Source organism: Cloeon dipterum, chromosome 3, assembly GCF_949628265.1.
Source record: "Cloeon dipterum chromosome 3, ieCloDipt1.1, whole genome shotgun sequence".
In the NCBI taxonomy this organism is placed as follows: domain Eukaryota; kingdom Metazoa; phylum Arthropoda; class Insecta; order Ephemeroptera; family Baetidae; genus Cloeon; species Cloeon dipterum.
The window spans coordinates 27,856,288-27,880,215 of record NC_088788.1 but is presented as its reverse complement, the minus strand read 5'-3'; the positions used below and the strand labels follow the sequence as shown (position 1 = coordinate 27,880,215).

The 23,928-nt window shown below is 42.3% G+C and overlaps 3 protein-coding genes across 8 annotated transcripts; 1 reads left to right on the top strand and 2 right to left on the bottom strand.

The window, feature by feature from the left end:
• Positions 1 to 335: 335 nt before the first annotated feature.
• Positions 336 to 17,382, top strand: Hsepi (D-glucuronyl C5-epimerase). Its single transcript, XM_065487099.1, has 3 exons — positions 336 to 535; positions 4,145 to 4,433; positions 4,738 to 17,382. Exons 1-3 carry the CDS (start codon positions 416 to 418, stop codon positions 5,943 to 5,945), a joined length of 1,617 nt encoding a protein of 538 aa, XP_065343171.1. The 5' UTR covers positions 336 to 415; the 3' UTR covers positions 5,946 to 17,382.
• Positions 6,483 to 14,600, bottom strand: Tps1 (Trehalose-6-phosphate synthase 1). 5 transcript variants are annotated; one of them, XM_065487090.1, is made up of 10 exons: positions 14,467 to 14,566; positions 14,208 to 14,309; positions 11,783 to 11,911; positions 11,201 to 11,357; positions 11,025 to 11,150; positions 10,270 to 10,543; positions 10,012 to 10,205; positions 8,149 to 9,156; positions 7,555 to 7,907; positions 6,483 to 7,177 (listed from the first exon to the last, which is right to left on the bottom strand). In XM_065487090.1, the coding sequence occupies exons 2-10, from the start codon at positions 14,276 to 14,278 to the stop codon at positions 6,946 to 6,948; spliced, it is 2,544 nt and encodes an 847-aa protein (XP_065343162.1). In that variant the 5' UTR covers positions 14,279 to 14,309; positions 14,467 to 14,566; the 3' UTR covers positions 6,483 to 6,945. The 5 variants fall into 5 exon arrangements, with proteins under 5 accessions (XP_065343162.1, XP_065343161.1, XP_065343164.1 ...); XM_065487089.1 differs by having other exon boundaries at positions 14,208 to 14,314; positions 14,467 to 14,563; XM_065487092.1 differs by having other exon boundaries at positions 14,208 to 14,255; positions 14,467 to 14,484.
• Positions 17,263 to 20,008, bottom strand: LOC135941507 (actin, muscle). 2 transcript variants are annotated; one of them, XM_065487101.1, is made up of 4 exons: positions 19,856 to 20,008; positions 18,912 to 19,060; positions 18,115 to 18,601; positions 17,263 to 18,005 (listed from the first exon to the last, which is right to left on the bottom strand). In XM_065487101.1, the coding sequence occupies exons 2-4, from the start codon at positions 19,035 to 19,037 to the stop codon at positions 17,488 to 17,490; spliced, it is 1,131 nt and encodes a 376-aa protein (XP_065343173.1). In that variant the 5' UTR covers positions 19,038 to 19,060; positions 19,856 to 20,008; the 3' UTR covers positions 17,263 to 17,487. The 2 variants fall into 2 exon arrangements, with proteins under 2 accessions (XP_065343173.1, XP_065343174.1); XM_065487102.1 differs by lacking the exon at positions 19,856 to 20,008 and adding an exon at positions 19,282 to 19,411.
• Positions 20,009 to 23,928: the final 3,920 nt, after the last annotated feature.

The following is a 23,928-nucleotide window of genomic DNA, read 5'->3' as shown; positions in this document are numbered from 1 at the left end:
AGTCGAGACTTTTAATTTGGTTGTGGTTGATTCCCTCCTCCCTCGACCAATAGAAACGTAGTATAGCAAAAGATATGTTATTAACCGGTTCTAATTTATGACACAAATCGGTTGTATTTCATAATTAAATTAGAAATACAAAGAAGACCTACGAAATTTTTATCATTCGAAACTGAAATGTTTCTTCATAGTGATCAATTATGTGCTTTTTTTAAATTTTCCTTTTTATTTTGACATCGACCTGCAACAATAATTATTACTGTTCAAAAACCGGTTTCATCCCTCAGCCTTGCCGCCAGGTGGTGTTATAAGCGAGTAAATAGTTCGCTCACTGTTGTGGGGCACTTATACATACTGTGGTCTCATCGATCCAGACGAGAGGAATAGTGGACCAACACCCGCAGGGATGTGACCGATGGCCAGGGCCACCCTGAAGCTGCTGCTGACCGTGGTGGTGGTGTGTTTAGTGCTGCTGGCCAGTTTCTGGTCCCAATGCGGTCCAACTCCGCTAGCCAGGGCCCCGCAGCCCCTGCAGGTGAGGAAGCACCTTATTGTTGACATTAATACAATCACGCTCAGATACACCCAGGATACTCCGTGACCTCGCTAAGTACAGTGGCTATGGTTGCACCTTTATTTACACCCACACGGCATTCGTTCACAAAGTTCGGTTAAATAGTACTGAGTTGAATAATATTTAATTACATATCTTCTGCGTGCGGAAGAGTAAGATTTGTGTACACCAACCGCAAAAAAATATTTTTTGCGCAAACACGCCTAATTTTTAAAGTTGGCACCTGGTGGATAATCCTTATCTTGACATTTTGAATTATTGCTGTGAGTGTATGTATATACAATATACCAACTGGAAGCAGTCAAATAAATTACTTCCTGTTTAAATAATTTAGATAAATTATGAATATCGGTAAAAGAACTATATAAAACATAGCAAAAATATGATTAACGTTTGTGTTATCTCGTATTTCTATTATTGAGATGAAAGAGGCAGTTTTAAAAAAAACGATTTACAGGTTATCCACGAAGCTTTCTTACGACTAAGATAGCTTAACCTTAACACATAATACCAGCCCGTTGGCTCGCAGTTCGGGAATCTATTACTGGCTGCCCAATGTCAGAGATGACAAAAGGTGGTTAAGTTAAGTTACTCGAAATGCTCAAAAATCTTGCCCATTGAGCTAATTGAGCATTTAGAGTCACTTAATTAATCACCTTGTGCCATCTCTGACTTTGGGCAGCAAGTAGCAGATCCCCGAAATGCACCAATATCTCCCAGTGCCTTAATAATGCGAGCCCACAGGCGGGTATTAGAATGAACTTAGTACATTTTATAATTATATACTTCGCTTTAACAAACACAAATTGTGATTTTAATCAGTAGTTGGATAATTATTTTTGCACTGCAGTCTTAGAAGCTTGCGACATAGATAATTTATTTTTTTCTTATCACAGAAGAGAAAATGGTAAAAGTTAATCTTTTTATCACAGCTGCGATTCTAAATGAAAACTTTGTTTTTACGTATCAAGTAGTGGAGCCCGTGACATGCGTGTCGCGTTAGCGCGTGCCTTTTCTCGTAACAAGATGATTATCCATATTTGATATTCTAAACATACAGTCTTCACCCTCCACTTTTACTTCTCGGTTAAATTGTTATTCTTATAGAAAAAACGAGGAGTATAAGTGAGCGAAAAGCGCGCAAAAAGCGAAAAGGGTGCATGTTGAATCAGCAAATGCACTGGCTTTAGTATATGGATGCGTTAATTGTGCTCGTCTCCTTCCTGCAGCCTTTTTTGTGTTTATTTTTAGCGATACAACGAGGCCCACATGGTCTAATTCAGATTGTATGTGCATCTGAATCGAGCCTTTGACATTAGTTGGCGCTGACCATATGGCCAATTTTAGTGTGGAGTAACTCGACGCCAAGAAAAGCCCATATTTTTTTCCTCCTCCCATATCTCTGGAGAAGATCATCCAGACGTTGCACGCTTGATGGGAGATCAAAGCACTCATGAAAGTGATGCGCGCCCGAAACAAAAATGATGATGCTATGCAAAGTCTGGCGGAGTTAGTAATACATGTCTGCACATGTGACACGTGATTGAGTGTCTCGGCGACCCCCAGTCGGCTGGCTTACAGGGGACAACAGGGATCATAATTATTATTAAACCACCACGCGCGTTGTTATCATCGCTTGTGCGTTTGAACACGACATACTTGCGCAAATTTTTATTTTTTTATGTCCGTTGAAACTTTTGCTGGTGCTTTATCCCCAACCGTTCATATTTAAGATTTCAACAAAATGCGTGTATAACAGCCCCCTTTTTTGTTACAGTATAAACCATTTTAAAATTCCAAAAAACAATATTCTCATTTTGTTTAAGGATTCAAAAGTAGGATAGATAATCAATTTTAATAAAAACTCATCCCCTTTTCTCAAATTTCCACTTTATTTGTTGGAAAAATCATTTTTAAATACATATTGTGTTTTCATCTTGTGAGGTTGTGAGATCTTCTGGCATTTCCTCTTGATGCAATAATGATGATAATTTTAATAATTAGGTATTGGCGGCGATAGTCACTTTTGTTCGGTTGTGATGAAACTTGATCACAGGACGCACTAATGCAGCGTCTTTCCGGTACTCGCTAAATCATTGGTAGTAAAAAATATATGTGATTGGATGCAAAACATCGTCGCCAAAACCGAACCTAAACTTGCTGATTTAAAACCTATATCTACTTAAATATTTTAAGTACATATACTATGCTGCATTGAGTAAAAAAGTTGTTGAAATCCCTGAGATTAAGCTAAGTTTATTTGAAAAATGAAAAATCTTGCGCAAAGAGAATTCGCAATCACGAGACATACCTGTCACGGTTTTCATTTTGTACAATGCCAAACCAAAGAGTATCATTGCGTGGCAAAGCCAACGTGTGTTTGCAAACTGTGTGGAAAAAATATGAAGTTCTACCACTTTCTAAGCTGTGATAATACCCAAACTAACACAAGCAGCTAAGTCTGCTTATTATATTTATTTAAACAAGTGATATCATAGATAACGTTAGTTGTATGTACACGATTTGTGTTTAATAAAACTTGATTGACTGTAAAAGAATTCGCTTTTCGCATTCGTATACAGCTTCTGATAAGCAGACAATTTAGGTAGTATGAAGTTATTGAAATTGCATTTATACACGCCGTGCCCATAAACTGACACCATATTATTCCCAGTTATTAGTTTGAACCCGGCTCCAACTAGAGCTACTGACCTTAATTTTTTACCAACGCTTCATGTCGAGAGCGCAGAAATGAAAGAGACGACTTTCATCTCTTCAGATTAATGACCAGGTTGCACAACCAGTTTCAACTGAGCAAAGCAAAGTTCAACTGAGAGTTGAAATTTTTTAGGTGATATCTTTTAAGAAGCGATTAAGCAAAATGTTCTTTATAATTTAATATTTCGTTGTTTATGACATAATACACGCCCAATCATGGTATCCACTCTCCAGGCACCTCAAATGCCAGCTCATTTTAGATTCCCCCTTTATTTCAAACTCAGCGTAAATGAATGCCAAGGAAAACATTCCAGACGCCGTTGCGCATGAATTATGAGACAATCTTTCTGGCAACGGCTAAGTAAACAGCCTGTGTAGATTTATTATGCCGTATAAATGTCTTTCCAGCGTTTACAAAGCCATATTTTGGATGAAATGTTTAAAGATTCTTAACAAGCTTTAGTAGAATATTTAACTTGATCCTTTTCTTCAATAATATTTGGTTCAAAGTTAAGTTCAGTGCCAGGTAATGCTTTCTCAAAAATGAGACAGTGCTTTCGTTACGGTGTTGGTTGTAAGAGATATTCTGAGCTGAGCTAAATACGCATCAACAACCACAGACTACAGTCTTTTACGTGTCAGGCGTTTTAAGCTAGATGTTAAGCTTTTCACAAAACTACAAACGAGCAACTCAAGCAGCAAAAAATCCTTGGGAATGGCGCCAAAAATGCTGAGAAAGAATTTTGGCGAGTAACATGAACGAAATTAAAACTAAGCCGATCCATTCGTTTATGTCAACTCAAGCATATCGATCTGAAAATACCTTTCCACTTATTATTTATTCATCCTCAGGTGGAGTACCGCGACACCGAGTGCCGGATAAACGGCGAATACAGTGTGCCCTGTTTGCGACAAGATGAACAGGTGTGGCTACCTTTCTCATTCGTGCACAAGTACTTCGAGATCTTTGGCGAGTTCACCCAGCAGACGCCCGGGGGAAGCGAGCGCTTCGACTTGTGGCACTCGACATCCAAGGTTTACAAGCCCAAGACTAACTATGACCCCAGGGGCGTCTTTCTCTTCTTTGACAACTACAACGTGGAGGTTCGAGATAGGGTCATGTGCGTCTCTGCAGACGAAGGTAACCTTCTTATTTCCAACGTAATTCAAAAGAAAATGCAATGCAAGTGAATTAAATTCTACTGATTTAACAATGGCAAGCAAAAATCAGGCACGGAAGGCTAACAAGTGTTAACAATTGTATATAATAAAAGATGGCACAGTACTAGAGCGTGTGATGGTATTTTTTGTTAGCCTTTCCTGCCATATTTTTGCTGTTGAGAGTAGCAATTGTAAAATCAGTTGAATTTCATATATCTGTTAAGATAATTTGTATTTCTTCTCTATATGCTGAGTTAAAATTTTAAAAAAAATATCACTTGCAGGAGTTCCTATTTCTACCCAATGGGACTCTTCAGGATATTACTACCCTACTCAAGTGGCTCAGTTTGGATTGGCCCACTACAGCAAAAATCTCACTCAGCCTAAAGTTACGAGGAAGGTCCTCGAAGACGGGGGAGACACCAGCAAGACGACTTGGTTAGTGTCTGACTCGTCATTCGCAAAACGAGAGAAGTATGGATCATCCAAAGTATTAATTTTTGCCGGTCGCGTACACGCTCCAGTCTCCTCTGATATGGCTTACCTGGACGTGAACATTACCTTGGCCAGCAACAGTTCTCTATGGGTGGCTATCGAGCAGAAGCACCAGCCAACAAGACGTATGCACTACGTTTGCGGCGAGACGCGGCCTATTTGGACCGACGGCCGCGACTGCTTTTACGGCATGGGCCACTGCGGCCAGTGGAACAGACTTAGCCGTGACTTGGCCTTGGACTTACAAAAAGCGATCCGTGTCTCGAAGCGGCCGCGAAATCTGCGCGTGGTGGCCATCGGCCTCGAGGGCTCCGGTCGGCTAGACGACCTCTCGCTATCCAATGGCTCAGACCACGATGCCCTCTTCTGGGCAGCTGCGCGCTGGTTTGTCCGACACCAGTCCTCTGACGGGGGCTGGCCCATTCCAGCCCGGCGCCGCCTGGTTGCCGGCATGAGTATCCTAGCCCCTGGCTGGCTCTCGGCCATGGCCCAGGGCCACGCGGCTTCCTTACTGGCGCGAGCCTACCACCGCTCCGGCGATCCGCAGTACTTAGAAGCAGCAGAAAAAGGCCTGGCTCCGTTCCGGTTACCCTCGACCAAGGGCGGTGTGCGCGCCTCTTTGTGGGGCCACACGTGGTTTGAGGAGTACCCCACGACGCCGCCGTCGCTTGTGCTCAATGGATTCATTTACGCCCTGCTGGGTCTGCACGACCTGCGCATGATTGGGAACTCCAAGAATGCCAGCATCCTCTACTCTGAGGGAATTGAGTCCCTGCGCGCCCTGCTACCCGTTTATGACACTGGCAGCGCCTCCGTTTATGATCTGCGCCACGTGACGCTGGGCAGTGCGCCTAACGTGGCCCGCTGGGACTATCACGCCACCCACGTGAACCAACTGCTGATGCTGGCCACGATAGAGCCCCAGGTGGAGCTGTTCAAGCGAACGGCCATGCGCTGGGCCGACTACATGCTCGGCCACCGCGCAGCACACAATTGATTAATATTTAATTTATTCGCTGTTGTTCGACAACTCGGAGCGTTGTACATTTTGCTTTTGGAGCTGTGAATGACAGCATGTGCTCTCTGACCTAGACCCTGATAAATGCAAACTTAAAGCTGCTATTCAAATTCGAAAGTGATTTTGTGTGGTCTGAGTTACTAGAGCAACTGCTGTGGTGAGCGGTCTCCAACGTACTACTATTAGTGCTTGCTCAACTAGCGACGCATAGGAGCTTACCAGCACTCGACAATATCATGTGATAACTCTTGCCGCATTCCTGACTAACTTGTTAAATTAATCGATTGTATTAGCGTATTTAGAAAAAGGGAACTAAATGCACCGTTCTATGATAAAATTCTGGTCGGCACAAGGCCACTTCGTGGAAGTAGAAATCCATTTCTTTTTTCAATGGTGTAGACAAGGTATTAAGGAAAATCTGCGAGATGTTGATCTTTTAAAGAAACTGCTCTATTAGAGAATATATTTAGAAAAAAAACTGAGATATTAAAATTGTACAAAATAAAAGTCCCTGCCTTTGTAGGAAATCAAAATACCATTGTTTATTGCAAGAATATCAATATATTAATTTATTGAACTATCACATAATCGTTTTTTAGGTCTAACCTAAGGAAAAGAGAGGTGAGGAGCCGACAAGGCGATTTTTATGGCAGAGAATCAAATATTATGTCCCATTGTCGTATCGTGGTCTCTGCAATCCTTAGTTGAACCTTCCTATCCTTGAGATTGAAACATGCTAAAGCTTGTGCGATAGTGAACCTTCATCACCTTCTTAATTATACATTATTTGAGATGATTTGCAAAAACAACGTTACATTAAGTTCATTCTAACGCAATATGATATCCGGGATAAAGTTATAAATATCAAACTGGATATCCCGGAAAAAACTTGATTGGAATTTTTGTAGAAATCAGCGCCTGGTTCACTCTCAAGGGTCAATCAAAAAGGTTTGGACAACAATTAATCTCACAGCCGGCCTTACATAGCCTTGTTAACAAGCGGCTCCCGCACAGCAGTTTGTACAATGGCTCGCAGTCCGTGCGCAGACTTGCGGATCTCCTCTTCCTCATCCTCGAAACTCATTTGCGCATGAATGCACTGAGTGGGCGACCGCCCTAACCTCGGTGATCTTGCAAGTCGCGGTGACCTCTTGTTCATTTGCTTCTCCACCCACTTGAGCATGATGAGAACTGCGTCTGGATCGGCTAACCTGTATCACAATTCAGTGAATTAATCCAAATTCAGCTCATTCAGTTTTTATGTTTAATAAATAGGATTGAACTGTCAACTTTTCCAAATTTTGTTCAATATAATAAACGAATTGAAGGAAGCTACTATTCAAGTATTTCAGGCTGGGGTAGTCTTCTGGGCTGAAGAGTTCTCGATTAATTTGATTTTACTGTCTTGAATAATTCCAACTGAATGACTAACTGCTTGACATCTATGAAATATTTAACTGGCTTTGCTTATTTTGAAAGCCTGCTTTTCGAATGTTTAGGAAACAAAGGGGATTTATATTTTTGAGAATATTCTACTGATGTGATGAGACCTAGATGAAATTAAACAACAATTAGTGGTGGGCATTACCTAAAGTTTGCTGCGGTGCGAACAGCTGGACTTGAGTCTACCCTGAATGTGCAAGCAATACCCTGCAGGGCTTGCATCGCGTCTTCATTACCCGCGTAGATGACGCGCACCCTCTCCGTCCAGTCGACGCCGTACATGGTGCGCAAGATGTAGATGGAAGCTCGGCCCTGATCCCATTTCACTGGTGGCTTCGCCTCTATCGCCATGTGTGCCGCGTGAGGCTCGAATCCAGCCTGTTTGAAAATCTGTCCTGCTCGCTTGACGATGGCCTCCCTGGCGGTGACCGGCGTCTCCCGATAGTGAAACGTAAGCAGGACGCCCTTGTTCTCAACCCACGCTCCGTCACGACAAACCTGTGAGTTGAGAGTCAAAGGTTAAATCGTTAATTAGTTTTTCTATAGTAGGTAGAATGACATATGAAACCAGTTGATCACGCGTGTTGCGGGGGTTGCATACATTTTATAATTGCAGGCGTTTGTAAATAATCTGAATCCATGAAACAAATTTATCAAGCGTTATTTATATTTTATGTCTACTACTGGGGAAATTTCCTTATATTTTGGGGATTTAAGTGAAAGCGGGAATTTTGCACACCTCATCCTGCAGGGCTCTCAACAACTCGCGCAACTTCTCTTCGTACTCCAGTGGCACTGGATGGACGAATTTAGTTCCGTCAGGGTGCAAGATCTCCAGACCGTGGCTACCCGCGTATGTGATGCCTTCAATGCCGACCATTCTGCTCAAGTTACCCAGCGACCTGCCGGAGATGACCACCACGTTGACGTCGGACAGATTGGCCAGTCGCTCAAGCACCCTTCTTGTCTCAGTTGGCATGATGGCGAGATCAGGGTGGGAGGCAAGGTGCGCCAAAGTACCGTCGTAGTCGAGGATCAGACTGAGCTTGCAGGCGGCGTCCAGGTCCAGATACTGCCCGAAGTCGTCCAGAGTGAGCCGCGCCAGGTTGCCGACGAGCGATGTCTCGTCGTTCACACCGTCCATGGCGTCCAGGAAGGATTCGAGCCAGCGCGACACGTCGTTCTTTCTTTCGCGTCTGCGCAGCTGCGTCATCCTGAGCTCGCGTTCGTCCAGCGGCATGCTCAGAGCCCTGTGGATGGTTTCGGCCACCTGGTCCAGCTCGTAAGGGTTGACGACCAGGGCCTCGTGCATGGAGCCCCCTGCCCCCGCGAATGGTGAAAGAATGAGCACGCCCGGCTCCCTGATCTGACACGCGACGTATTCCTTTGCTACGAGATTCATTCCATCGCGTAACGGCGTCACTAGTGCCACTGCAGAGTCGCGGTAGAACGCGGCGAGCTGGTTCTGCGACACGCAGCCGTAGATATAGCGGATGGGAGACCAGTTGGCATGCGAGAATCGGCCGTTGACACGCCCGATCAGTTGGTCCATTTCCTCCTTCAGCTGGCGGTACTCGCGGACGTCTGTGCGCGACGGAACGGAAATTTGCAGCAGTGTCACTTTTTCGATGTGCTCGGGGTGCTTCTCTAGAAGCAGCTCGAAAGCGAGGATGCGGTTGACAAGGCCTTTGGTGTAGTCAAGGCGGTCCACGCCGAGAATAGTTTTCTCCTCTGTCGTCTTCAGCACCTGGAGCACAGCATGAAAATTTTGAAATCTAAAAAATTAACCACTCTTCGATCTATAAATAGGATTTCCTCAATTACGCAGTCAATGCCTATTTTTGTTTTTTAAGTTGCCTTTGTAATATTTGCATTCTCTTATCCCACTGGCAAAAACAGAATGCACAACAAGAGATCAAATGATTAGATAATACTACACAGTTTACGACACACTATTTGCACGTTTGAGTTCAAGGATACTTGTAGCTCATCCACTTGAAGCTATCACAAAGGAAGACCTTTGCTTGAAAAAGATTTATTATTTTGCAACGCCATAGTGTTAGAAACATGCCGTGATAATTGCTTTTGCAGTTTAATCTCGTTAATTTAGACATGATTTTAGCCACTTGAGTTCGAAGAAATAGGCCAGATCATAATAATCATTGTAAACTGAATGGTCTTGGCAAGAGATAAAATGTGTTGAGTGGCGATTCAATTATGATCTCAGACTCAAAGAACAACGCTATGAAAAAAAGTAAATGTACTACTTCAAGTGGTATTTCTTCGTAATAATGCGTCTCTTTTTTGTTCCTTAAAAATCTCGTGTTGATTACTGTTATATATCCCAAGTATTCACGCAGATATTTCATGAATGTGTGCACGCAGAGAGTGCGGAGTGTGAAATAAATTTAGTCAATCTAACAATACAATTACTATTTTTTTAAAAAAAAACAATCTGTATTTACTTGGCTGCAGCCGTTTGGTGGCAGAGAAATCGAATCTCTGCCACCACCCTTCAAATCTCCATAGTGTCTATGCCTTCTGCTAAATTTGGGATCTGTTTGTTTGCATCTTTTCAAGAGAAAGAAGTTGGACGCCTCACCTTTGGAGCATTTTCGGCAAGTTCAACAAATCGTTCGAAAGGAATGCCGATGGGCAGGGCTTTTACGTGGACAGTGCGTCCGGCCAACTCGACCATCATTTGGTTCCGGTCGACTCTGCAGCCAAGTCGACGGCAACAGCAATCAATGAAGTTCAGGCAGTAGTCCTCAATGTGAAAGCCAACCACGTCACAAGCTGTGCAAAAGAAGTAAAACTTCAGTGGATATTTGTGATTTTATGTAGTAGCAAACACACGTACCTAACATCCCTTGCAGAATCTGGTCGTCCCAAGGAAAGAGTCGCATGATGTCCCACGAGGGAAAAGGAATGTGTAAGAAAAATCCGAGCCTGAAGCGGAGGCCTTCCTCTTCGGCCGCCTTCCTGATCGACGCCGCGGCCACCAGGAGTTGGTAATCGTGCACCCAAACGATGGGGGCCACGTTCACACGGCCCTCCGCGTCCAGTTTAGCCACGGTCGCACGCAGGGCAGCCAGGGTGTTTTGGGCGAACTCTTCGTTGACCTCACAGTATGCCTGGAATCGCAGCAGATTCGTCATTTACGTCAGAGTAAACATCAAACGGTATAAGTGGCTATTTTTTATTTAATGTGCGTTTAACTCGACTTTGATTTTCCCAGAAATTAGGCGTGTTGATCGCCGTAGAGATTGGAAATAATCGGCCACGTCCCGTGCCACTTTTATCATATCTTATTTAATTTCATTTGCGATATAGATAGTGTATATTTTATCAAATCTGAACTTTTCCCAAAAGAAAATTGTGTTTTCGTGTCCTTGCTTTCGCGATTCGTTCTCTCGAAGGCCGAGGTCATTGCTATAGAGAATATAATCACGTCTGAGAAGGGTTGCAAATTTGACAGCCATAATCGCGTTATCAAGAGAAAACAAAGTAAACAATTTTGACAGACCAATGTGAAAAATAATGTAGCGTGTGTGAATTTTATTCTGTTGCCGACTAAGCCCCACTCTTATGTGCTAAAATGACACAGCAACTTACATTCCATGTGTCGGCTTTGAACACGGCCCTATCAGGCATGGAGTGGAATAAAGGCCAAAAGGTTCCATTGCAGCATCCGTTATAGTATGCGTCAAACTTGTCCTTGGCCACGTTGACAGCAACGACCTTAATTTGCAAATTAATTGAAAGTTCGCGAAAACGAATAAAAGCCAAACCTGACTAGACTTGAGGCCTGCGGTTGGTGCCTGATCACTTGCGTCCGATTCAGGTATTGCCTCTCCAGGGCGCATTTCGTACGTCCCTGGCCATCCGACCCAGGTTCCTTTGCACTCGATCACAACAGGGGCAACGGCGGTCACCAGACCTCCGGCGCTAAATAAAGTATTGACTTTGAAAATCTAACTTTTTTAAATGTCTCGCTAAAATCCACCCAAATTAATTAACTCTGCGGGATGGTATGATCAACATTTATGCAGGACAAATAGCCGAGTGTAAGTTTCCAGGGCCAAATCAACTAAAAGTAAATTAGCCTGACAAACAAGCACGGCTCTAATTATTACCCAGTGTGCAAACAAACACTTGACACTCGAATTGGATCACCTGATGCTATCTCGGACAATGTTATCACTAAAAGTGAGAGCAAACGAGCAAAGCACTTGGTAGCTAGTTACTCACTGACACTTGTTTTTTTCCAAGTTAAGTGGGGTAATTGCGTGTCGGCAGAGAAATTGCAAATTATTTACTTTGAAGAACAACAGCTTTCCATGTTGGCAATATTGGTCAGAATTAATTCTCACCTCTGCCTGCGTTCGAGCCGACCGTCGAGCCCGCGGGCCAGGATGAAGGGCAGTCTGTTGGAGACGACCACCAGTGGTGCCTGGGATACTCGGCCAGGCACCATCTCTCGCTTTATTTGGGGCGTAATTCTGTAAAAATGCAACGACAGTAGGTGTTACATATTAGTTTTACATTCTTATCACGATGGAATTTTGCAAATGTTTGTGTTTTTCTCGGATGGTTATATTTTATGATGTTTGTTGGTGCGGCGCAGTTGGACTACGTGATTAAACTAGCGTCCCTTCTGTTTAGATATACGGCTTATCTAGATGCGACAATAGTTTGTTTGTTAACAGTTTGGTTTTGGGAAGAAATGATCATATGTCTTGCTTTGGCGGTTAGTTCTTTTTTGCAACCATTACATAAGCAAGATTTTTATTCCGCTTTTGTAAAATGTGTTTTTTACTACAATGCCAAAATAAACAGAAGAAACATTACAGTAATTACAAAAAGGCGCTAATGGCATGAAAAACAGTGCGAAATGACATACTTATGTAAGATAACTGTCATTAATTATCCAAGTAGATAACAAGAAGGTTTGTTATTCATAGGAAAAAAGAGTTAGTCAATGAAAGAAACTCCGTTGCAATTAGCAACCAGACGTAATAAATGCACATTCATTTTTACTTAATCCGTTCGACAGAGAAGGAATCGTTCTTTAAAACATATTTTAACTAATGCAGCCAAGAAATTCCTCGCTCAATTGATAAGACCGTGGCTATTAATAAATTAATATATGGGGACAGTTGATGCATTACTTTTGTATCCCTGATAACGTGGAACATGTTGCCGACACGCGGCCGAGGCATGATCTCTTAATGAAACGGAATTACACACGGAAAGTGAGTCATTTCTTTGAGAAATTACACGCAAGCAGCGCGGCGATAACAATGAGCGCTTCACTCGCGGGGCGCGCGCAAATTATGTAAACGGTATATCAACGGAAAGAAGTCGTGGGTGAGGGAATCACGTGAAAAACACGTGGGGTTGCGCCACACACGATCCCGCTGACCCGGTGGGCTCTACTCGCGCCCATTATTAATAGATGGATGTTGTTGTCCAGACGCGATCTTCAACGAACTGATAACCGAGGTCCAAAAGTAGCTTGGCGAAATTGATTGCTCTATCAGAATGCAATAAAATTTATTGGGAATATATTAAGATTTGCTGCAGTTCTAAAAATGGCCTCCGCAAATAATGAAAAAAATTTCACGTTATTTCATGTTAGTTCTGGGGTTTCATTCGATTTTGGCCGCGTCACGGCAACAACACAATAAAAATACTAAACTCGTTTAACGTGCCGCGCACACGGTGCACACTGACAGTTGCAAAAGTTGTTGACAAGCACCAAGATTCGCAATCTGCGCTGCTACTGCTGCCTCTGGCCTCGTTTGCTCCGTGTTTATCTCTGGGTGATAATGACGAGCGCAATTATAGCCCACGCTCTGATTGTGACCGTAAAAATACACGCCAAACCTTCTGGACAGTGTGCGCTTCAGGGGGATTCTGATTGTTATTTGTGTGTATTTTCTTCCTGATAAGAATGTACCTTTCAACTTTTTATATATTTTTCATAGTTTCATTATCTGTGTTGTTCTGGAAAGCGAGCATAATCTTTCGGTAAATAAGATTGATCGGACATTCGAACGCGCACACCTCTACTGACAATGAGCTTTGAAACCTGGCTCTAATAGGTTATCGACCTTCAAATTTTGCGCCTCTTCGAAATGCTGAAACCACGTGTGGCATTTTACTTGCATTTTCATTTAGAACTCGGTTAGCTTGATGTTGTATAATGTGACTCTATGGCGTTAAAATAAAAATAATCTAATAATCGTGGAATCATTAATAGGCCAACGTAAATGCTTTTTGCGCTCTGACTTGACCTCGGAGAACGTATTTTGTGAACTTTGTGATTTGAACGGTCAAGAATTAGCGTCCACGTGAGGTCAAACGACCAACAAGCCGGCAAATGGACCATCTCAACACATCAAAATATACGTCACGCGCCAAGTTTCAATGTTATCAAATTAATAGTGATTTGTTTCTAATGATGTAGGTTAAGTGCGACTGAAATGTTATACTACGCAGTGATACTAGTTGGAAGAAGGAGTTTTTTATTTAAATAAAAGTATGTTATGTAAATAAATCTGTGTTCGTAAAAACGGCACATTGAAAAGAAAACAATATATAGTCAACTTAATGAGCGCAAGAGACAATCATTTCATAACACTTTTGATACACAAATACATAATGAACAAAATCTGTGCCACCACCTACGAACGCTTTTTTACAATGTGGTGGTTTCAATGATTGTTTTTTTTTTTTAAATATTTTTGATAAAGGTGAGAATGATAAAACAGTAATAATAAATTCGTTGACTACCTTGCTGGACTCGCCACTTTTGCTTTACGGACATTTTCACGAGATTCCCTTAGCCATGCGATAAAGTCCATGAATTTCGAAACAAAAATAACTGGTGGAAACCTAAACTAATAATTCGGTAGATATGAGAATTCCATGTTATCAACTAAGTAGTCAAGAGACACACCTTGAAAAAAAAATATTTTGTATATTTTTTTGGAAAAATGTGCAGGTCGTAATAAATAAAAACATGTGAAAAATAAACTATTACGCCGCTTACCTGAAAGCTTTTTAATCCAGTGGCAAGTGCAAAATACAGCGTTGATTGAGACTGGAGAGGTCCAGCGACTAGCCGATGGCTTTTATATCATTTGCTCCTCCCAAGCGTGGTGTCAAGTAAAATCGTCTCTCCCACCTCCCTTATCACTGTGTGCTGCGTATCTTATGCCTCTTGTTTTTTTCTTCGGAATAGCAAGCTGCACTTACAATTAATGACGGAGGTGGCTAAATGTACCGACTAAATCAATCGTTTCGTTTTCCGCATTTCTCCTGTATACAGGGTGCACGAAGATTCCTGAACACTTTCGCGGAATCCGCAGTGATAGCGCGGGTCACCGGGATTGAGACAAACGGCCTGCTGATTAGCGGCCAAGGCCTCTGCGCAGTGGCCTCGCAGACGACCCCCTGAGGCTGGGACCTGCTCTTATGGCTTCGCCATCAGCTGCCCCACATTTGGCCGCCCTCGCCCAAGGCATTGAACTTTACAACTTTGTGCGAGATCGGTCAAACGTGCTTTGAATATTGATCCGCGACCGCGAGCTCAATATTCTGTCCCGGAAAATTCGCTCATCTTAATTAATCGGTCATGCATCCTCAACTGGTAGGCAATTGAATTTTTTTATCGCTTGCGCTTGCACACACAAGCAGCAAAACAATGACTTTTGCACATTTCTGCTGGCTTTTGCAAGACTTCTCTCTGTAATTTCCGCCAGAAAGTGAAAAATATCCGACGTAAGCTAGATAAAAAAAATGCCATAATTGCAAATACATGAAGAATCGATGTTTGCATAACTGGGAAGTAGGAAAGAGTGTGAGTTCACATTAAATCGTATTTTTATTCAAATGCAAACGCAACAAATAAAACGCAATTTTTCCGGTCTAAACTGACATTTTTAATTCAATTCTGCACGAAATTTTCGCAATATCGTCTCAACCGGTTTGCGAGGAAACTGGCGAAAACTGCGACGGAACAAAATAGCCAGGTACATGCGTCTGCGAGCATAAGCGTGAGACTTCTTATACAGGGCATTGAGCAATTAACGGAAACTTTCCGTCGTAGTGGTCACAAAGTGAAAAACAAAAAGCTGCTGACAAAGGTGTTGACGGGAGGTCTTAACAAAATAGCTGCCCGCCACGATGTTGGCTCCTGTTTGCTCTCGTCCGCTGGTCGAAAGCGAAGAAGCGGTTGTCTTTTTCCGAGCATCAGGTGTCATCGCGCCAAGCCAGATTTTGCACTCTACATATGTGTAAACGTAAACGCGTTCTTGCCGAGTAAATGCACTGCAGAGTACAAAGACCGTTTGCGACGTCACTCTCCTAACACCTGCTCGCCACGTGCACTCGCTTTTCGTAACCAACAATTTGGATTGCATTATTGATGATTCAGTACGCTGCACTCTCGATAAACTCACTTAAATCGACGGGAAGCTTTATGGAAAAGTTCCAAAAAAGCGTTGTTTCTCAATTTTAAAAGCTGAACCTTTTTATCCATTAAAAAGCGTTTCATTCCTAAATTTTTTATATTTATATGTTTAAAGTGCATTAAAAATAAAGTGTTTGAGACTATCATGTTTTATTAAAAACTAGTGGTATTGTGAAGGTTTCATTTTGAGTACCATCATAAGGGTTTCGCAATTATTAATTAATGTATATATATTATTGCAAAATAGTGATTTGCTGGTAAGGAGGATTTTTGTGCTTATGTGTTTTTAAAAATCATTCTAACATTTCCCCATATAGATATTTTCATTAAAAATGTAAAAGTCGTTAAGAACATTATATAAACTTTTGGCGTAGACTTTGGCACCTGCGGAAAGTGTGTATTCAGTTGTACTTACTTGTAACGTGTACCAGTCAGAATATCAGTATTCGATTTTACAGAATTCATTTGAATCAAACCCGATTTATTGAATATCTTACCTCTAAAACATTTTTGCTCGTAAAGACTTCCGAAATCGCCAAATCAGTATAGCAATCACTACGAGTGGATTTCTTGGCAATATTATGTAAGAGCCTTCTTTTCAGTCTCAACTATCTCTTGTCTCGAGTAATCGCGAACTACGTTAAAAAATTTTTCTAAAAGTATAAATGCTTGGTGCTGATTGCAATCGGTGTTAGGGCTGGTTTTTCCATTAATTATGTAACAATAGTTAATCATTTATTGCCATAGGGTATAGCTTAAGAACTGTTACTTGTTGCTAAAATATTTAAAACTAGTAAAAAATGTTTTTTTAGTCTTCTTTATTTTGTGTGAACAATAATTAGTACAACCCATGTTTATTTACAGTTAGATTTTCGTTAACCTAAATATTCTGGGTGTTAGTTACGCGCGTGTGTTATACAAAGTTGAACGAAACGATTGTGGCTCAATGGTAGTGACGGAAAGTGGCCGGCATGCGCACTGCCAGCTCTGTCACGGCTTCTCCCTGGCGCGAAGAGATGTGTGCGAACAGCGATCATAATGCTTCTTGTCACAAAACACTGGTAACGGGTAACAGCCAATTCTGGCCACTGGCCGCGGATTCGCTTGCTATTTCCATCCTCGCGGTCGCGCGATTTTTTGGCACTCTGCCTGGGCCGGAGCTTATGCAATGCGCGCGCGGCGATGAGATAATTTTACTTGAAAACGAGAGCGACCATAGAAAGCAGTGTAGCCTTTTGGCGGGAAAATGCGATACGGTCGGTGCCAAAAATAGGCCGGTCACGTGCGTGTCCACGCGCCTGGTCAATTAAGGTGATATGCGGTGGCGTCGGCGGGAATGAGATGATATATTATAGCTCATTTATAAAACAAATATAAATCAAGGCCCTTTATTGTGTCCAGATACATTTCTCTCAATATGAGCATTTGATAACAAGAATGGCTGCTTGAGTATGCGCGGCGAAATGAAAAATAAATAAATAATAATAATAATAATGCTGCACGGCGACATTAGTCCAGCAGGGGCAGGCGGACGGTTTGGCCGTTGTTGGTGGACAATAATAAAGATACGGGCGGCGGCGGCTGCTGCTGCTGACGCGCTTAGAAGCACTTGCGGTGGACGATTCCAGGGCCGGACTCGTCGTACTCCTGCTTGGAGATCCACATCTGCTGGAAGGTGGACAGGGAAGCCAGGATGGAACCACCGATCCAGACGGAGTACTTTCTCTCAGGGGGAGCGATGATCTTGATCTTGATGGTGCTGGGAGCGAGGGCGGTGATCTCCTTCTGCATTCTGTCAGCGATACCGGGGTACATGGTGGTGCCACCGGACAGGACGGTGTTGGCGTACAGGTCCTTGCGGATGTCGACGTCGCACTTCATGATGGAGTTGTAGACGGTCTCGTGGATGCCGCAGGACTCCATGCCCAGGAAAGAGGGCTGGAAGAGAGCCTCAGGGCAGCGGAAACGCTCGTTGCCGATGGTGATGACCTGACCGTCGGGAAGCTCGTAGGACTTCTCGAGGGAGGTGGAAGCGGCGGCGGTGGCCATTTCCTGCTCGAAGTCCAGGGCGACATAGCACAGCTTCTCCTTGATGTCACGCACGATTTCACGCTCGGCTGCGGGCAGAGATTTTCAGATAAGTATACACGTGTCTGCAAACACGACCGTACCTGCCCACCGACCCGCGGGTCGGCGAGCAGCAAGGTCGTAAAGGCGAATGCTTACCGGTGGTGGTGAAAGAGTAGCCACGCTCGGTGAGGATCTTCATCAGGTAGTCAGTAAGATCACGGCCAGCCAGGTCGAGACGGAGGATGGCGTGAGGAAGGGCATAACCTTCATAGATGGGGACGGTGTGGGAGACACCATCGCCAGAGTCAAGCACGATACCGGTGGTACGGCCAGAGGCGTACAGGGAGAGCACAGCCTGGATGGCGACGTACATGGCGGGGGTGTTGAAGGTCTCAAACATGATCTGGGTCATCTTTTCGCGGTTAGCCTTGGGGTTGAGGGGAGCCTCAGTGAGCAGGATGGGGTGCTCCTCGGGGGCAACGCGGAGCTCGTTGTAGAAGGTGTGATGCCAGATCTTCTCCATATCATCCCAGTTGGTGATGATGCCGTGCTCAATGGGGTACTTCAGGGTGAGGATACCACGCTTGGACTGAGCCTCATCACCGACATAGGAGTCCTTCTGACCCATACCGACCATCACACCCTGTGCAAGAGAGAAATTTTCATATTAGTTTAACGGCGAAAAGAGCGCAGATTTCATTATCATCTTGGTTTTTACATTCTATCGAAGAAGCCACCCAAAAAATAGGCTTTTAAATTTAGAAATTTTGCTCCATTAAATATCTTTAAATAGTTTATTCTCTTTAGAACAAAACATAATGCATTATTTCGAGTGACGAGTTAATTTTAACTTCAGTTTTATTACTTGGTAGCTTGCAATAGAGAGATGATTTTATTTATTTTTCTCAAAAACTAATATTGTAAAGTTAAATTTAATTGTAAAATGATTATACCTGGTGACGGGGGCGGCCCACGATGGATGGGAAGACGGCGCGGGGAGCGTCATCTCCGGCGAAACCGGCCTTGCACATGCCGGAGCCGTTGTCAACGACCAAAGCAGCAACATCGTCGTCACACATGGTGGAGGTCTGTTCTTTTCAACCTGAGGGTAAAAAATGAATGAAAATTAGTTAAATGTTGAGGTTTTTCATCTAAATTTAAACTATTAAAATTTCTCAAGTTTAAAAATCAAAATAAAATTAAGGAAAGTCGTGATAACAAAAACTTGTTTGTCAATCCGAAAAAATATTATCGAGACTAGATAATTGTGGAAAATGAGGAAAAAGATAAGCGAGCCTTGGAAAGTGAAAAGAGAAATCAGACCGGTCGGAGCGAAAGTGCGGCGGAGGCCCAAGCGGAGCTGAGACTGAGTGAGGCCGTCCGCCATCCGCGCCTCCCCTCGCGTTCTATTCCTGTCCTACCCCCCGACCGAGGCTCATCACCAAATATGGTCATGAGGCCCGCACCGCACCGCTAGCGGCCCCGATTCCTCCGAGGCCACCACGGCGCGAAAAAGAGCCGCGTGAATGGCACGCCAGCCAGCGATAAATTATGCACTCGTAGCATCCCCCAAGTTGAGTTTGCAGCTGAATCCGTACAAAAATTCAGTTTGTTGGCCTGATCGGCGCTAAACTGTTTTAAAAATGATCAAAAATAAGAACCGAATTAAGTTAAAAGTAAATTAGAAAATTAAAAAATCAGAATAAAAATAAAATTGGAAATTTAGACTGTGTTCAAGTTTGGAAAAAAATGTAAAAAGTTACGAAAATGCAGCTGCGAAATCAACTGCCGGCGCACTATAAAATCCAAAAAGCACTCGCGGAAAATCACTTTGAAGGCTCGCTCTCGTTCTCACTCAAAAACCAAAAGCACTATATCCTGAGAAGCACACGCGTACCCTGCTTGGGATGCTCCGGCGTGCTCGGTAACCAAGTATCGAGTGGACTCCGACGTGTGGCGAACCACTATCTATATCCTCCGCTCCTCCTCCTCTCCCGAAATACCCAGGCGCCCGCCAAACAAGGGCATCCCCGACGAGCGCCGTCTTCCCCTCCGCGCACTCCTTTTCAGGGATGCATCCCTCGCTGCACCGGACCTATTTTTAGCCCCCAAACAACCCTGTCGTGTGGTGACTGTGATTGCTGCACCACCGCCGCCGCCAATGCCGACGCATTCTTGCACAAGTCGAGTCTGTGCGAGACCCAAATTTGGAAGAAACGAGCCCGACGCTAACTATAGCGCGAGAGCGGGGGCGCCGTGTTTTCAAACTGTCTCGCCGAGGAAACGTAAACTTGCACGCTTCGACAGCTTCCGATTTCTTTGCCAGTCTTAAAACTGATTTGTTTGGAAGGGAAAAATGCTAAAGAAATTCTTGTTCCAAGCCAAATATTAAATTTATTATGTATGTAGCGGTACAACAGCGCGGTCCTGCTTTTTGTTAGCAGCCAACAACTGTCGGCGGTTCTAAATATTGTAATTTTGCATTATTGTTTAATAGCAGGAAGATGATTTTAAAATAAGAATTCATTTTTCGCCCGTCAGCCACACGGTACTGACGTGAGTCGTTTAATAGAGCAGAACCCGATTCAAAGGGGTGAGTCCAACAGTCAGTTAGCAAAAGAATTTATCACTTATTATTGCAAAACTATTTCCGTTCTGGTATTTGATTTGTGTCCGATCGGATTAAAACTGTTATTATTATTCTTGTTTATTCTCATCATATCATAATACAAATACAGTACACATATAGTACATCATGTCAAAGTCAAAAATTATCGATGAGTAAAAGGCAACAATGCTAGCGGAAAATCGATTTAACAGACCATTACAACAGCCAAATATATAATGTAATTATGTTTTATGTATTTTTGACTTAGATGAAAATAAACAAGTATAATAATTAAATTTCAAAATAGGTAATGATCATTAATGTAACTCACGCCTTACTATGTTCGTTAACACAAGGATACTGTCTTTAATAATTTTTTCCTTTCGTTTATCAAGTCTCAATCATAACTTTAGATGTGATTTTTAATGATGTCTTATTTCACGTGCAATTCAAACTGCTGACTAAAAGTGAAATTCTGAAAGACAACTACTAATCCTTATATAATCCTGCGTGATCGTGATCACTGATCAGTAAACATACGGGCGTCAATCTACCACGATTTCCACTGTCACGTGAACAGCTGAATCTTAGATAATACATGCTGGCAATGCGTGATATTACATTACTAAAGTTGATTGAGCTTACTACCGGCAGATTACCCTGTCAATCAAAATAATTGTTAGGGTACTAATGCAATAAAAAGTTGGCATGCCTTATGTCTTATCACTGGGAAAAGAAAATCCGCGGTGTTTAATCGCATCAAATCCACTTCCACGCGATAGATAAATACTTTGAGCTTTTGAAATCTGTTTTCTTGTTGTAATACATGCACTGATTTGCTTGGCGCACTTTCTTGTTGTTTTCGGGGACAAATAGTGTTTTGCAAAAGCGATAACGCGAACTGCATTTCGTTGTTCCGCAGTGATAAACATTGCGCACGCGAGAATCTAATTTTATATTTCAACTCTCGCGGCTCAAAATGCTTTCGGTCTGTCATTTTTAAAGGCGCCTTTTTTGTATGCATTATTTTTAGACTTTCCCAATAGAAGTCTTCCTGAAAATCTCCCTCTCTCCAGCCATCCTCGCTCTTTTAATAAAATGCTTTTCGTTAAAATGTAGCTCTATAATTGTTAGGTTTTAAAACTAGAAATTATTGCAACATTTTTAAAGTGTTTACAAAGCGGGACTACACAAATGATTGTCAATGAATCCCAAAATAAGTTTGACGTGAGCCATGCAACAAACAGGGACTGTTAAACTGTACTTATAGTCAATTTATCTTTAAACCTTTAAACATTTGCCAAATTCGCTTTAAACTAAACACAAACCCAATCAATAAAAAAATTATTAATTAGTTGATTTTTGGAAGTTCCCAAATTGAGGATATTCTTCCAATGGAAATTCAACGTTCTGACTGTGAGAATAAACATATTTCAAGCTTCTAGTTTTTTCTCCTGTTGTCATTTCACTTTTTACTTCATCTGCAACAGCTGCATCCTTAAAGGGAAGACGGCCGCTCTGCACAGCGTCAGCCGCCGGCATCTATTTTTAGCACCACTCGCGTCGTCGTGAACTTGACCCAACACGGACTTAAATTCACGCTCCCACCCTCATGAGCCGGATGGTGCGGCTAATTACAGAACAATCTATTTAATTATCAGTTTGTGATTCATTTCAGAAAACGTCAAAAAAGTCCAACTCGATGATATTATTTTTATGCTTTTATATTTTGTAATTATGTAAGAGAAACTTAACACTTAAATTTTTCAAATAGTGCATGATTAGAATAGGCTTTCTAAGTACTTGCAAACAGCCTTGGGAGCTGACTGAAAATTTGGTTTTGGGCCGCGGGCGCACCATTTATGGGGCGCGCTGCTCGAGGTTCCCACGTCGTTATTTCTGGCTAGATAGGGCGAGAAATAGCGGCGTGATGCAGGGGGTCAGTGGAGGCAGAGGCGCGCGCGTTGACGCTCCACTGTGTGCCTCTGTGGTCCGCCCGTCGGATGCTGGCTGGCACAGCGGCCGCCGCCAGATGCAACGCCTTTTTTGGCCGCCTCTCTGCCGCTGCCGCCAGATCAATTAAATAATTGCCGATCCAACGGTTTGATGCACAATAATTTTTCTTCTGCAAGACATTTAATTGATGCTGGCTAGTTGGTTCAATTAGTGGTAATTTCGTTGATTCAATTTGTTAGCTCGCGAGCATCTGTGCTCGCGCCAACAACTGCGAAGCGCTTTCTCTATGACCATTTATGGAAGCGGGCCGGTGGTTATTAAATTTTCGAGTTTTTTCGGTTTTTAAAAGACCATGCTCTATACTTGGTCTCGTTTTGATATTCGTAGCTGATTTTGGACCATGAAGATTTATCAAGTATATTTTCACTGCTCACGTTGGATTTTATTTTTGCATGAAAGCTTTATTCATTAAGGGAAAGCTAATGATGTTATTATTAACTCAGAGTTTTTCTGAGTTAGCGTGTTTTTCCGTTTAATTAGGTTTAAATTTTAAAAACGATAATATATTTTCCCTCATAACATTATTAGTTTGCTGCCGTTCAAGAAAAAACTGAATATTGAGACATTTTTAGAATAAAACGAATATAATCTGATAGGATATTATTCAAATAAAAAGAGCTATTATGTTATTTTTACTTCTGTAGTTTAAAAATAGCTGATCAGAATAAAAATCCCTGAGCCTGAGTCAGGTGTTTCACCCTTACCTTACGCTGATATATTTTACTGAAGTAAATGCTTTGTGTGTCCATGTCCATAATCGACTGGCAGTTTCATTCAATTAAAATTTTTATATAGCATTTATTTATCAATATTTTGAAGAACGCATTCATTCACAATTTTGTTGAAACTAAAAAATAAATGACTTGCTAAACTCCTCTTCTTAGTTGCAAAAGTAGATAAATCTTATCAGTTTTGCAGTAATTTTTTGATGATATCGTTAATTTTCATCAGTCATTAGTGTTTTGGGTTTATGCACACCCACATACCCTAAATTTGGCTGATGCTGGCCAAAAATTGATATAGTTATTTTGCATTGTTGGTTTCAGTGAGTGGTCGATTGATTGCGTGAAAATAGGAAAAATTGACCACCAGTGTTCAGAACTCAAACGATAGCAAATTAAGTGTTACATAAAAATCCAAATTTTGTGAATTTACTTGGATATTTTTAGTTCCTCACAGTGGTTCCATGTCTGATTTTGATTCCTGTCATTCAAATCTATAAAAAACGGTGTACACCTTGTTTTGGGAAAATTCTTTGGAATGAAATAAAATGAGATTTAAACAGTCGCATTTCTCAAAGTTTACACTGAATAAATTCTAGCTTTTAATTCAATCTTCATAGCATT

Bases quoted from the DNA above. Each gene is read 5' to 3' on its own strand.
- LOC135941507 (XM_065487101.1), bottom strand. From the start codon at position 19,037: ATGTGTGACGACGATGTTGCTGCTTTGGTCGTTGACAACGGCTCCGGC. The intron at 18,602-18,911 runs GTATAATCATTT...TCTCTTGCACAG, and splicing joins TGGGCCGCCCCCGTCACCAG to GGTGTGATGGTCGGTATGGG. The intron at 18,006-18,114 runs GTAAGCATTCGC...CTCTGCCCGCAG, and splicing joins CTACTCTTTCACCACCACCG to CCGAGCGTGAAATCGTGCGT.
- Hsepi (XM_065487099.1), top strand. From the start codon at position 416: ATGGCCAGGGCCACCCTGAAGCTGCTGCTGACCGTGGTGGTGGTGTGT. The intron at 536-4,144 runs GTGAGGAAGCAC...ATTCATCCTCAG, and splicing joins GGGCCCCGCAGCCCCTGCAG to GTGGAGTACCGCGACACCGA. The intron at 4,434-4,737 runs GTAACCTTCTTA...TATCACTTGCAG, and splicing joins GTGCGTCTCTGCAGACGAAG to GAGTTCCTATTTCTACCCAA.
- Tps1 (XM_065487090.1), bottom strand. From the start codon at position 14,278: ATGGACTTTATCGCATGGCTAAGGGAATCTCGTGAAAATGTCCGTAAA. The intron at 11,358-11,782 runs GTGAGAATTAAT...TACTTTATTTAG, and splicing joins CGGCTCGAACGCAGGCAGAG to CGCCGGAGGTCTGGTGACCG. The intron at 7,908-8,148 runs GTGTGCAAAATT...CTCAACTCACAG, and splicing joins TGAGAGCCCTGCAGGATGAG to GTTTGTCGTGACGGAGCGTG.